This window comes from Spermophilus citellus, assembly GCF_964194105.1.
Source record: "Spermophilus citellus genome assembly, chromosome: 4".
NCBI classification, from domain to species: domain Eukaryota; kingdom Metazoa; phylum Chordata; class Mammalia; order Rodentia; family Sciuridae; genus Spermophilus; species Spermophilus citellus.
In genome coordinates, this window is record NC_138185.1 from 12,283,512 (window position 1) to 12,297,452 (window position 13,941).

The following is a 13,941-nucleotide window of genomic DNA, read 5'->3' on the forward strand; positions in this document are numbered from 1 at the left end:
CAAACGCGACGACTTGACTCACGTTACAAGATACAGGCGGCGCGCAGGCGCACTTGCGCGTGAGATTACGGAAGTGGTGGAGCCAACGGCGCGCCAGACCCGGGGCCGTTCTAGCGTCCATGGTGCCCTCTAGGCTGTGGCATTTGCTCGTGAGACAGCAGCCCCTTGGTGTCAAGGTTGTCGCATAGAAGATACTGTCTGAGGAGGCGAACGAACGTGCCAGTAAGTAAGATGGCGAGAAGGGCAGGAGAGAATGGGACCGATCGATAGCGCAGCACTCGGCGTGGCGCCCTTTGCGCGTGCGCAATGAACTGCGCGCCGAGCGATCCATTGGGCAGGGTTCGCGCCTCCATCTTTCTGGGAGAGAGCGGGAGATCGAGAAAGCCGTATCAGCGGGTACGGAGATGCGGGGACACGGGGCGAGCGGCCGGTGCGGTCGGCTGGGGCCTACAGAGGGACACGTGAAGGAGTGGGCGGGCAGGGCGAGAGCGAACGGGAGACGTGCGCCCGAGTTCTGCGTGCTGAGTTGCCCGACCGGGCCTGCACACCCTTTCTCCCCGGGCCTCGCTCTCGCCGCGACCCGGGCCTCCGTTCGCCTCTGCTGCCCGGTGCTCGCGGCGCGTTCGGCTAGGGTCCCCTGCGCCCTCGGCCCGGTCCGCTTCCTGGCCGGTCGTCGCCGGTCCTGGCCCGGAGTCTCCTGTCCTCGTGCCTCAGTGTCCCCACCTGCGAATTGGAGAAGATAAACAGGCTTCCCCAGCCCTCGAGCGAACGTTCAGGAGGAGCTGAGAAGTGGGGCTTGGGCGCTTTTTTTTCTTTTTTAAAATCTTTGTTCACCCCCCACCCATGGCCGGAGTTGAGAGAGAATAGTGTAGTGGTTAAATTGTGGGCCCTGGAGTGGGACAGCTCTGAAGGCCGCTCTAACCTTGGAAGAGTTACTAGCCACACTTTACTTTGAATGGTGTCCTTTACTATTTGAGCTCATTTCATCAACACTTTTGTGCTCTAATATCGACTGCACAAATGTACTTTTACACTTGTATTTGCGTTATTTTTCAGTACATTGAATGCTTTCATTTAATAAATCAATGTCTATAAACTGCTTAGCACGATATCTGGCAAAGAGGAAATACGTGATAAATATTGTTATTGACACCTAACACTGTGCAAGAACTCAGGCCCTGAGCCCACTTTTATTCTCTGTTACTGTCTCCAGACACCTGCAACCTTCTGATCTGTGCAAGCATTCACATACATATATTGGTATTTGATAATCAAATTTTTTATCATGGCCACCTATTGGAGTCTTCTTGCATAAATCAAAAACCTCCACCTGTGGTTTGTTTCATTTTCAAAGACTGAAGGAGAACTTAGACATTTGTAAATGAACCTATGAGTGCACAGTATGCTATTCTTTTCCATTTTTGTAGTTGTTATGGCCGTATCTTATTGGCAATGTTTCATTAAGCAGTTTACTCTTGAATCTTAACAAATTAGTCAACTTTGTTTCTTTTTATAGTACAATAGCTTTTTTTTTTTCCTTCACATACTGGCTTACTACCTAAATTATCTAATTATAGTAATAAGCTCATTTGCCTTAAAACAGGTTTTAAGAGTGAACATTACAGCCAATAGTAAACACAACTCAGCTGTGGAAACAGTGCATTCAACAGAATAGCAGCTGTCTTGCCTATTAACAGAAGAAATGGAAGGTTTTAGGATAGTAACAAAGAGTAAAAATCATAGGTGGATAGTGTGGCAGAGAAGAAAAGTTGCTGGTGGATTCTACTGCAAATATTGGCTAACATTAACTTGAATAGTTTAGGTATGCTACGCCCTGAGCTCAGTGCATTATATGCACCATCTCATTTGACCTCTAGTAATTTATGTAACAGCTGAGAGACCTGAGCTCAAAAAAAAAAAAAAAAAAAAAAAGGAACTAAAGAAAATACAGCTAGTAGAGCTGGGATTTAAACCCTGTAAGATTATTTGACCAAAGAATCCTAGATTACTTATGTGATTTACTAGTGCCTCCACGCTTCACCATCCACCTTGTTTTCTTGCAGCTGAGAAACGGTTCTCTACTCCAATATGTACAGAACCAAAGTGGGCTTGAAGGACCGCCAGCAGCTCTACAAGCTGATCATTAGCCAGCTGCTCTATGATGGTTACATCAGCATTGCTAATGGCCTCATAAATGAAATCAAGCCTCAATCTGTCTGCGCACCCTCGGAGCAGCTCCTGCATCTCATCAAACTAGGTATCTTATGTATGCAAATTTATAGATCCCATACTTAAGTTTTAGATGTTTTCCCACAGCAGAATTTTTTGAGATTATTCCTATTTAGTTATGGTCTCTAATGGGTATTAAATACTGCTAGACACTGAAAGGGTAAAGTGCAGTCCAGATCATGGAGACTTCAGGCTGGTTCTAATGCATTTGTACACATGAACTCTATTGACTAACTCTCAGCTCAGATGGCATCTCAGATTCCCCTTTACCCCTTTTAAATAATTCCTGAGTGCACAGTATGCTATTCTTTTCCATTTTCCTCATACCTCCCTAATTACTCTGCCTCAATAATTCTATTTCTTTCATGACAGATTTACTGTTTATAAGTTCTTTCATTGTTTTGAGGTTGTTTTCTTGGCAGTTCTCACATTTTCATTCCCTAGCATTCACAAATAAAGACTGCAAGCTCTATAAAGAACAGAAGAACCTTGTCTTCTTCATCCATTTATCCTGAGGCCTACCTGACATTTAATAAGATGTTTAATTATCAAACATATTGTTCTCTTTGGCTTGGTGAAGCCAATTATGACAATTTATCCTGAGGAAATAAAGAGGATAAACTAAAATGCAACTATTAATATACTATTATTTATAAAGTTTTAAATGTCCATAAAATTAGATGCAACAATGTAATAATGTTGTAGATGAATGTTTATTAGCTCAGACAGGGTTTTATTCTGTGTGATTTAATGGACAATATAGCACACAGTGCCAGTCTATTTTTGTTTTAAAAAACAAAACTATTTTGTGCATGGGGAAAGAACCAGAAGTCAGACCACAATGTTGACAGTAATATTTGCAAAAATTTGAGGTCATTATTATTTCTTATTTGTATAGTTTTTCTTTTATAAATAAGTGTATTGTTTATGTGATGTATGTGGTTATTTTTAATTTTAAAATGTATATTCTGAACTGACTTTAGTTAATTTAGCCTACATTCTTTCAAAACCAGTTCACTAATGGTTAACACTCTAGCTGACTACTTTGTATCTGCAACTAACAGATCTCAACTTTAAAAATATTACATTTTAAAGGGAAAAAGATGGATGATTTAACTACAGAACTGCTAGTTTATTGGGTTTCTATAGCTGTAGTTATAGTGGTATACTTTGGAGGCAAGAACCTAGGGAGTTGACTTTGGTTGTGGGGGCCTTTTCTTGCTCCAGCCCAGTGTTGAGAACCTTGGATAGCATGGCAGGGAACATAATTTTGTAAAGGTTTGGGTGTCATGCAACCCACAGAAATTGTAAGTTGATGTTGGTGACCATCTTTAGTTTTGGATCCAGAACTTTGTCTTGGCTTTTAATTTTTTTTTTTTTTCATGTTTTTAATTTTGATTTCTTCTAGGAATGGAAAACGATGACACAGCGGTTCAGTATGCAATTGGTCGATCAGATACAGTTGCCCCTGGCACCGGGATTGACTTGGAGTTTGATGCAGATGTTCAGACAATGTCCCCAGAGGCTTCTGAATATGAAACATGCTATGTCACATCCCATAAAGGACCATGCCGTGTAGCTACCTATAGTAGAGATGGGCAGTTGATAGCTACTGGATCTGCTGATGCTTCCATAAAGATACTCGACACAGAAAGAATGTTGGCCAAAAGTGCTATGCCAATAGAGGTAAAAACCCCAGTAGTGTACTCACCATTTGCCTTGTGTTTCTCATTCTCAAGAAAGCAAGCAAATGATTTAAGCTAGCTCTGATTTACCATAGCTGTGGATTGTATTCTTTGATGCAAGCAGATTCTGTATGTTGAGTGTCTCTGCATTTTTTTTTTTTTTTAATCTAGGTCATGATGAATGAGACTGCACAGCAGAACATGGAGAACCACCCAGTCATTCGAACACTCTATGATCACGTGGATGAAGTCACATGTCTCGCTTTCCACCCAACAGAACAGATCCTGGCATCTGGTTCGAGGGATTACACCCTTAAATTATTTGATTATTCCAAGCCATCTGCAAAAAGAGCCTTCAAATACATTCAGGTTAGGAATATTTGGAAGAGAGCTTTACATTTTTTTTCTAAACATAGGGAGCTATTGAACAACTCTTCTCTCTTTTTTTTTAAAGTAGTCTCTCCATGTCATCCTATAAAACAAGTACAGCAACTGAGATACATTCTGGATGGCACAAGAATCAATTTCCATTGGTACATAGTTCATATGCTGCCATGTGCCTGCTTACTCTGGCTGGTCAGGACCAGTCACAGTTCATGGGACTGGGATTCAGAATCCAGATCACTCTTTACAGGTTGCAGATTCCTATTAAAAACCAATCTACCATCTCCCATATAATTTATAGGAAGCAAAAAACAATACAGAAACTATCAGGTGTTTATTGAAATCATGACATTTGGCACTGTGTTTTGAATGTGCATTGCAGAAACACTGCGGCTCTAGTACTGACTTCCATCTTCCCATAATTGAACTTTATTTTTTACTCAATAGTTATGGCTCTGAAGCAAATCAAAGTTGTTACTTTAAGTGCATTTATCTTCAGTAACCATGTAGGTTTCAGAATCTCTGCTCAAAAAAAAGATTTGATATGTTCCAGAGAGTACTTTTATTCCTTCTGATACATATGTAATAAAAATCCCCTGGATTTAATGTTCACCAATTGGTCACTTAAGTTGATGTCTGTCATTCCAGGAAGCTGAAATGTTGCGCTCCATCTCTTTTCATCCTTCGGGAGACTTTATACTTGTTGGAACTCAGCACCCAACTCTTCGCCTTTATGATATCAACACCTTTCAGTGTTTCGTCTCTTGCAATCCTCAAGATCAGCACACTGATGCTATATGTTCTGTCAATTACAATCCCAGTGCCAATATGTATGTAACTGGTAGCAAGGACGGCTGCATCAAATTATGGGATGGTGTTTCAAATCGATGCATCACAACTTTTGAAAAAGCACATGACGGAGCCGAAGTCTGTTCTGCCATTTTTTCCAAAAATTCTAAATACATTCTTTCAAGTGGAAAAGACTCTGTAGCTAAACTTTGGGAAATATCAACAGGACGAACACTGGTCAGATACACGGGTATGTGAGTAGTTGGTATTAATGTTTCTATAGCATTTTACTGTTTCTAGCATTCTTAGATCTTTGCAGTAGAGCAACACGATACTATGCATTGAACAGGGCAGATGTTATCCTTTTTTAGGTAAGAGCAAAGCAAGGCTTAAAAGGTTAAATCAGCCAAGGCTACAGTTTGAGGTGAGGCAGAGCTGTGAACAAAATCGTGGTTTAACAGCTTTTGCTCTTCTCAGTACTTTACAGTTTAAATGAACTAGGTCTAGATTCCATGCAGGTAACATTTGAGAACCTGGTGGTGTATTTGTAGACTGACTTGCCCCACACCCACAAAAATGTCAATGCAGACCAGAGGGAAAAACTGCAGCTAGTGGATCTCAGTAATGGTATGCACTAGGGAAAGAAGAGCTGGAAGGGAAGATCTTGACCTATTTCTGAGAAAGCAGAGGTAGCCCCCAAATAAGAACACACATGCACTCTCAACACAGATAGAAAATGGGCTGTTCAAACAGAAAAACAAAAGTAAACTTGTAGAATCCTCACTAATTTGTGTTACTCTCATGGGTAACAGGTGTGTCTGTATTTTTTTTTTTAGTTATAAATTTGTTGCAATTCATCCCATTGATAGAAATTAGAAGAGAGTGAATGTTAAAATATTGTGTCTAATTCTTCCATTTCTATAACAGCAAAGATTGTTTTTTGGTTGAAAACCTCGAGGAACTTTATTGGTTTTCTCTTGAGGTTTGTGTCATACAGTAGAATCATCATGACTGTATAGCTCAGAAAGCTTTAAAAAAAAAAAAAAAAAAAACCCTCTTGCACCTTGGAAAAGAAAATCAAAGGATCTGCTGGTTGAGCCACTAGGGTGCAGCATGACCTTCTTCATGTGTCTCATAGTAACTGGTGTTTGCTTCCCTGCCATCTTTCTGGCCCCTAGTGTTATATACAACTAGCAAGTCTGTGGAAGAGCCATTCTATTAAAATTTTTGGCGACTTCACTGAAATACTTTTATACAAAACTATTTCTAAAATGTATCTTATTACTATTGAAGAACTGTGTGCTTGTTGCAAAAAGGATACTAGAAATGACCAGAGTATATGTTGAAGGCCTTCTGCCCCTTCCCAGGAGTACAGCGCATCCACACAGACACCAGGCTGCTGACAAAAACTTAGGTTTATGAATGTTTGAATTTCATGATGATAATGTGGCAAACTGGCTTGTTTTAGGTGAAAATTCGTTTTTTTCAGAAATGCTGTTCTATTGATTTTATGTGCAATTCTCTATTTTTGCTAATTTACAGGTCAACACCACATCCTGTCAGTGCATAAGACTTATATTTAGTTTTGATATTTTTGTCAGAATTCAAAGTGCTCTTGAAATAGTGAAAGGAAAAACTATCCTGACAACATTAGAAATTTGAGACTTAACACTGAACAGTTATAAAAGTTGGACATAGTATATGTGCATATATCAAATGGACCAATAGTCTTAATCTATAAAGAGATCTTAGATGAACCACACTTGAAAGGAACCAAAGGAAATGGAGCCATTTTATAGAAGTTTAGAAAATAAAAAGTGTCCCATAGTATAAATGACCAACTTATTATCAGCCCAAGAATTGAAGGACTTTATTGATGGAGAGTCAGGATTGTTGTATAGACGGTGGACCTAGAAGTGATTTTCATACATTTTTTATTTCAAATTTGGTAGAGATATTTTAACAGTTTTTAAATGCTCTTTTTACATTAAAAGTATTAGAATATTCCCAGGGTCTGAGATGTAAACTTGGTTTGCCATCCCTCAGTCCACAGCCCTTAACCTCTTGGTTTCTGTGGCAGGTGCGGGTCTGAGTGGACGGCAGGTGCACCGGACACAGGCTGTCTTTAACCACACAGAGGACTATGTGTTGCTGCCTGATGAAAGGACGATCAGCCTCTGCTGCTGGGACTCCAGGACAGCTGAGCGGAGGAACCTGTTGTCTTTGGGGCACAACAACATTGTACGCTGCATAGTACACTCACCCACCAACCCTGGATTTATGACATGCAGTGACGACTTCAGAGCCCGGTTTTGGTACCGGAGATCAACCACCGACTGAGCCACCTTCATTACTAGGGTTCTTGTCTCTAGGACTCTGCCTTCCTCCCCTGTGTCCTGTCACCAGCTTCCGTAGTAAGTCATTGCACCATCTTTGACAGTTGTGCTGCCAGCTCTGTCTGCATCCTTCTTGGATTTGTACAAAAGAATCTTTTTTTACCTTGATGTAGAATCATGGTGGAAAAAGTTGGAAACACAGATCTGTGCAGTTATTCTACATTCACTGATTATTACAGTGTGACTTTCATCGATTTTGTAAATACAGGACTTGCCATTTCTTTGGAATCTCTTGATCATTTGGAGAAGGATAAAATATTAAAGTGCTTTCTAGATTTCAAGTGAATCTGTCATGAGGAACTTTCATTTGGTACTTTGTCAACTTCCATGCCTCTTCCACTACACTCTGTATCTTTCCTTCCCAGATACATTGGCATGCGAGTAGCCATGTGGCTCTGAGGATCCAGTTTGTGCCGTGATGAACCATTTTTGAGACACTGGGTTCTATCATAAAATGACATCATTCTGATAATAAAGTTCACATATGCAACTTCAGTGTTACATACTTTTCACTTCAATAAAATGAATGGCCAGTGCTCCCTGAAGATCTGTAGGAACCATATCTGTTGTCAGACCTCCCATGTTATCCTTTCAGTGCCAGCAGAGCTCATCTTTAGTGAATGTATTTCCAATAAAATTACAACAATTTGGAAAACAATAATAAAAATATATTCGATCTAAGCAAATTAGGGAAGCCTGCCATTGCTCTCAGGAATTTCTGAGGTAATTTAAAATCTTTCGTTTCTCTTTAACAGGACTATAACTTATCACAGATACACGTGGCAGCTGCATTCTTCAAAGATTTGTAGTGAACCACCTCATAGAGGTTCTCTTTTTTTTTTTTCTTGAAGTTTTTAGAATGTGGCAGTATTTCTCTAGATTCAGTTCTATCTGGGTAAGAGAACTTACAAACATAAACTTTGCTTTATTCCCCAAAAACAAATAACTCACGATCTGGGTAGGAGTACTTAGAAATAAAGAGTCTGGGATCATTTCATAAAAATAGTAAATAGGTTAAAATAAAAATAATTGCTTTATATTATAGGAATTTCTTGAAGTTATTGCATAGAAATTCTTTAGTCATCCTTGAGGACTATTTTAACTCCTTGGTCTATATAAAATCATTTATTCATTAAGTTTTCTTTTTCTTTTTGTTTTTGTTTGAGATAGGGTCTTACTGTGTTGCCAAGGCTGGTCTCAAACTCCTGGGCTCAAGTGTCCCTGTTGCCTCGGCTCCCAAGGAGCTGGGATGTCAGGCATGTACCACCATGCCTGGTTCATCTTAAACATTGTTAACATGTTAAAACACAAAATTTTAGTTGAGATTTCCAAAGAGCTATATTTTTGGTCCATAGTTAATGTAAATTTCCAGTTTTATTTTTCATTCTGATTTCCAGTATTTAAAGTTGGCTATCTAGGAGTGACTTTGATAAGATTAGAAGAAAGCTACTGAACAGGAACAAGGATAACCAGTTCTACCAAAAATTATCAAGCAGAACTCCCCAATTTTTTTCAACCTCCCTTTTGCCTCTGAAACTGTACAGCAGAGGTTTAACCCTTCTGTATTCTGCTCTGGCTGGTGTCCTGAAGTGACCACACTGCACTCCTGATACAAGCATCATTGGATCTTTTCAGTTGTTCATGAAACAAGGTGGCAATGCCTTTTTTTGTTTTGTTTTTAGACTAAGCAATGGCTCCATAGTTTCAGAACTTATTCAGAAGATTTTGAGATGGAGGTACTTTTGTGTTTCCAAAATAGGTTTTGTTTTTGTTTTTGAATTTTAAAAGTTAAAAGTTTTGAGCTGGTGTAAGTGCCAAGAGTATTGTATGGACTTATATTTGCACCTCATTCACTTGTACCACATAACATCCTGGCATTCAAGTGGTGAACAAGCTGGGCACAGTGGCACACGCCTGTATCCCCAGCAACCATGGAGGAGACTGAGGCAGGAGGATCACAAGTTCGAGGGCAGCCTCAGCACCTTAGCAAAACACTGTCTCGAACTTTTAAGAATAAAAAGGGCTGGGGATATAGCCCAGCGGGAGAGCACCCCTGGATTCATTCCCCTGTACTGGAAAAAGAAAAACATGATAAATAATACCTGGTTAGAATGAGAACGTATACCTTCTGTGTTATTTTTTTAAAAGATGTGGTTTCTAAAATAAACTTTTTGTATATAAGATAATTTTTTGGAGCTTGCTTTGAGTGTTCCCATATTTGAACATCACTTCTCAAAAGGTGGTCTTCACCGATATTTTCCACACTTCTTTGGTGCTTGTTCTCGGACTCTTATTTGTAGCTGAATCACCTTGAGCTCTGTATCTACTCTTCTGTCTGTGAAGTTAAAGGACTCAAATATAGTTTAATTTCTTTGGATCATTAGGAGAGAACTCCTTTGTCTTATAGTTTGGTTTCCCTTAGGACAGGTGATGTGTGAGGGGTCTGGTCTCTGCTCTGTTACTGGCTGGGTAAGTTGTCAGGCAGGTCATTTGTCTTCTGGGCTACAGCAGCTTTTCTTGATGAAATGCCTTCATCACAGTGATCTCCAGCAGGCACTTCAAGTGAAAAGAGTGAAGCACCTCTTTTTTTTTTTTTTTTTTTAAAGAGAGAGAATTTTTTTTTGAATTTTAATATTTTATTTTTTAGTTCTCGGCGGACACAACATATTTGTTGGTATGTGGTGCTGAGGATCGAACCCGGGCTGCACGCATGCCAGGCGAGCGCGCTACCGCTTGAGCCACGTCTCCAGCCCCTGAAGCACCTCTTTTTAATACTTGGTGAAACAGACTTGGGAGAGAGGGAGGCATTTGCTTTTATGGGGGAGGCCTACTTCTGAAAATATAGCAAACCAGGTACATGGAACCCTTTCAATGCAAAACTAAGTAGAGTCTATTTTTTATTTTAAATAGATAGTTGAGCTAACAAGAAAGGGAATTCTTGAGAGCCAAAAAATAAAGCACAAATCCAGAGGATGGTCAGTGCTGGAGCTGACAGCTATATCAAGGGCATTTGTCAGTTTCTTGAACCTAACGGTTTCTGAGCAGAAGTCAAAGCTGTGAGTCTTCACAGGGCAGGAACTTTGATCAAAACCCAGAGAGTCTGGAACTTAAAAGGTGCCCCCTCAATAAAAAAGACAAGCTTGACCATAAATTTGCCTCCTCAGCAGTTGGCTCAGGCTTGCAGGGAGGCGGGATGGGACAGTGGCATAGGGAAGATCTCTTGAGAATCTGAAACAAGCTGTTCCTCAAGCAGGTTTAGAACAACTGGGACCACTTGCACACTCAGACAAAACCAAGTGTAAAACTTAAAGCCACCTCAGGTTGGCAGTGGTCACTGTGACTTGCACAACCAGCACAAATTCCCTGTGCCAGAACACTTCTCACCTCCATCCTAAGGTCATTTTCCAGTAATGCAGAGGATGGAGTTCAGTCAGATACATGGGGAAACTAGCCACTAGGAGATCAGCAAGAACACAAAACTTGGACCTGAACACGCTGGCACTGTTCAATGTACAATGTGTTTAAAAACTGAACAAGGAACTGCAATGACACAGTAGTCAAAGAGTGTATTTGAAGGGAAGAATAAAACTCGTGGGAAATAATTCAACATGTCTACCGCTCTCGTACTTAATGCTTCTCACCTTCTTCTGGAGCCATCTGTGGCCAGTTGATTCCTGGCTGCTTTATGTGCCCTGCCCCATGACAACTTGCCTGAGACACCCCTAACTGTGCCATTTGGTTGGCTAGCATTCAGCCTTTGCCAGGGGCTTCTAACCTGGGCATCAAAATTCGGCTAGGAAACTGAGTTCTCATTATTACAGCAACTACAAAGCCCCAGTCCTCCCTGCATTATCCCTACACCACTGTAGTTAGTGAGATTTTTGGCAATTTATAAAATTCTATGACCAGAAGAATTGTTTTTTGAATAATCTTCATGAGAGTAAAACCTGCCAGATAATCTCGGATGATTTTGGAGCAGTACCATCTGAGACTTTCAAGTCTTCAATGTTTTGAGTGTTCTCAGTCTCATTCAGCTTCACCTTCCAATTCAGGCACTGAGTGTCCCATGTTTGAATACCACCAGACTCAAGAGACCTTCATAGCTAAAAGTTGTCAGGCAAACAGTACAGACATGTACAAAAAACATAAGCAACTTGCCTCCCTACACGTTTATCAGACCTTATAGAAGTAAAGTAATCAGACTCACCAAGCTCAGGGAAAAAAAAAAAAAATTAAGCCCAGAGTACTGTTCTAAGTAACCCACCAGAGTCTCAGACGGGTATTTCAAAAGCACCCTATTTCCTAGAATAATCACTCTCGCAATACTTGCAGTATAAGTGGATTGTAGCAGTGTCTGAGGAGCTTCTCACGCCTTTCATTCATAAGAATCACAGAGGGATCAAATCCCACAAAAGTCCTAGCTAGCTATGTAGGAAGTAGTCTAATTCCAGGGCCAAGTATCATTGCTTTTGCATCTTTGTTTTGTTTTCTGGTTTAGGTTGAGTTCCTTAGAACACATGACGTGCAGATCATTGCATCGCCGTATGTAAGGCAAACCGGAAGGCAAGCCCTTCGGTATGGGGAAGGTCACTGTGGGAAACTGCCAAGGTGATGGGGACCACTTGAACTTCAGTTAGAGTGGAGCCAAGTCTTCATTAGGAGACTGTTCACTTCACTGTGACCTTGAGCAAGTTTGTCCTTCCCTTTTCTCCCCCCATACCCCTCTTTCTCTTTTTTTATTATAGAAAATTTTGGATGTACACAGAAGTCTATAGTGTAGAGACTCCCCAGAGAAGGGGAGGGAGAGAAATGAAGAGTGACTGATGGGGATGAGGGTCTCTCTTTGAGCCAATGAAAATGTTCTGAAATTACTGGGGATCGTTGCACTCTGTACTAAAAACCATTGAATTTTATACCTTAAAAGTGTGGGTTTTCCCTCTGGGCATGGCAGCACATGTCTATAATCCCAGCGACTCAGGAGGCTGAGGCAGGAGGATCTGGAGTTCAAAGCCAACCTCAGCCAAAATTGAGGCACTAAGCAACTCAGCAATACCTTGTCTCAAAATAAAATACAAAAAGGGCTGGGTATGTGGCTCAGTGGTTAAGAACGCCTGGGTTCAATCTCTGGTAACAAAAAAAAATAGTGAGTTTTATGGCACTTGAATCATATCTTAATAAAGCTGTTTTTTATTCTTAAAAAATGTCTACAGAACAATAAACCCCAATACATCTATCACATAGACTCCCTGACCGTCACCAACCTCAATTTACCTGTATCTCTCTGACTTTCCCCTTTTCTGAATCTTTTTGAAGCAATTTCTCAGATATATTTTATCTACAAGTATTTTAATACATATGTCTGAAAGATAGGACTTTTAAAAACACAAATCATGGTAGACACAGTGGTGCACACCTGTAATCCCAGTGACTCTGAAGTTTGAGGCAGGAGGATTGTAAGTTCAAGGCCAGACTCATCAATTTAGCAAGACCCTATCTCAAAATTTTAAAAAATTAAAAAGACTGGGGATGTAGCTCAGTGGTAAAGCAAGCCTGAGTTCAATCCCCAACACCAATAAAGGGAAAAAAATTTATAACATTATTACACCTGCTAACATCAATGTTAATCATCATAACATTAACTAATGAATACCATCATGTATGTATTCAGTGTTTAGACTGCCAGGTAAATGGTTTGTTCTGAATTCAGATCCAGTTCAGGCCCATACAGTGTGATCTGATGATTTCTGTAAGTCTCTTTATCTTTAGGTTTCACCTTACAGTCTCTATTTTCTCCTTACAGTCTATTTGTTGAATAAACTAGGTTATTTGGCAAAATTAATGTCCCACCACTACCACCAGGTTCCTCATCAGCAAAATAGGAAGAGTAGTAGAAGCTAACTTCCAAGGCTGCAGTTGGACTAAATAAGGTAATCTCTGCAATGCATTTGGAACAGCACTTCATGGCCTCCAGGGTTCAGAAATCCAGCCCTTCAGGTGGCCAGAGAACCTAGAGCTTGCTCTTCAGTCCTGGCCCGATCCCAGTGCTTCTAGGGGTTCTTTTTCTCTTCTCTGCTAGCCTGGCCCTGTGTGGGTGTCATTCTCTAGCAGACACACACCACTTGGTGGCAGAGTCAACCAAGAGAGCCTAGCCTGCCACTTGCTCCTCTTCCTGGCCATCTCAGGGCAGAACCTTTCTAAGTACCTTCAAGACAGTGAAAACTGCCTGGGAGCACTGGCTTCCCCTGTCAGGAGTGGGGAATGAACTATAGTCCATGAGCTGTCTGGTGACAGAGGCAATCAGTGCCCCTCTTGGGAATTCTCAGTGTGAAGACTGTCCAGCTGCTGTGGTGACGCCCTGGTCAATGGGAATTTTCGTGCCAGCCATGGAAATATCAGTTCATGACCTAGAGTTCAGATGCCAGCTGCCCAGGGGGTAGAGAATTATGGGCGCAAACTGA

General features: G+C 40.8%; 1 protein-coding gene across 2 annotated transcripts; it reads left to right on the forward strand.

The window, feature by feature from the left end:
* Positions 1-65: 65 nt before the first annotated feature.
* On the forward strand, positions 66-9,633 carry CSTF1 (cleavage stimulation factor subunit 1). 2 transcript variants are annotated; one of them, XM_081292723.1, is made up of 6 exons: positions 66-222; positions 2,064-2,257; positions 3,638-3,915; positions 4,086-4,283; positions 4,947-5,337; positions 7,168-9,633. In XM_081292723.1, exons 2-6 carry the CDS (start codon positions 2,089-2,091, stop codon positions 7,425-7,427), a joined length of 1,296 nt encoding a protein of 431 aa, XP_081148849.1. In that variant the 5' UTR covers positions 66-222; positions 2,064-2,088; the 3' UTR covers positions 7,428-9,633. The 2 variants fall into 2 exon arrangements, with proteins under 2 accessions (XP_081148849.1, XP_081148848.1); XM_081292722.1 differs by lacking the exon at positions 66-222 and adding an exon at positions 288-396 and having other exon boundaries at positions 7,168-9,627.
* The last annotated feature ends 4,308 nt before the right edge of the window (positions 9,634-13,941 follow it).

Excerpts from the sequence above, each read along its gene's own strand:
- CSTF1 (XM_081292723.1), top strand. The coding sequence starts at position 2,089 with ATGTACAGAACCAAAGTGGGCTTGAAGGACCGCCAGCAGCTCTACAAG. Across the intron at positions 2,258-3,637 it reads CCTGCATCTCATCAAACTAG|GAATGGAAAACGATGACACA; the intron begins GTATCTTATGTA and ends GATTTCTTCTAG. Across the intron at positions 3,916-4,085 it reads AAAGTGCTATGCCAATAGAG|GTCATGATGAATGAGACTGC; the intron begins GTAAAAACCCCA and ends TTTTTAATCTAG.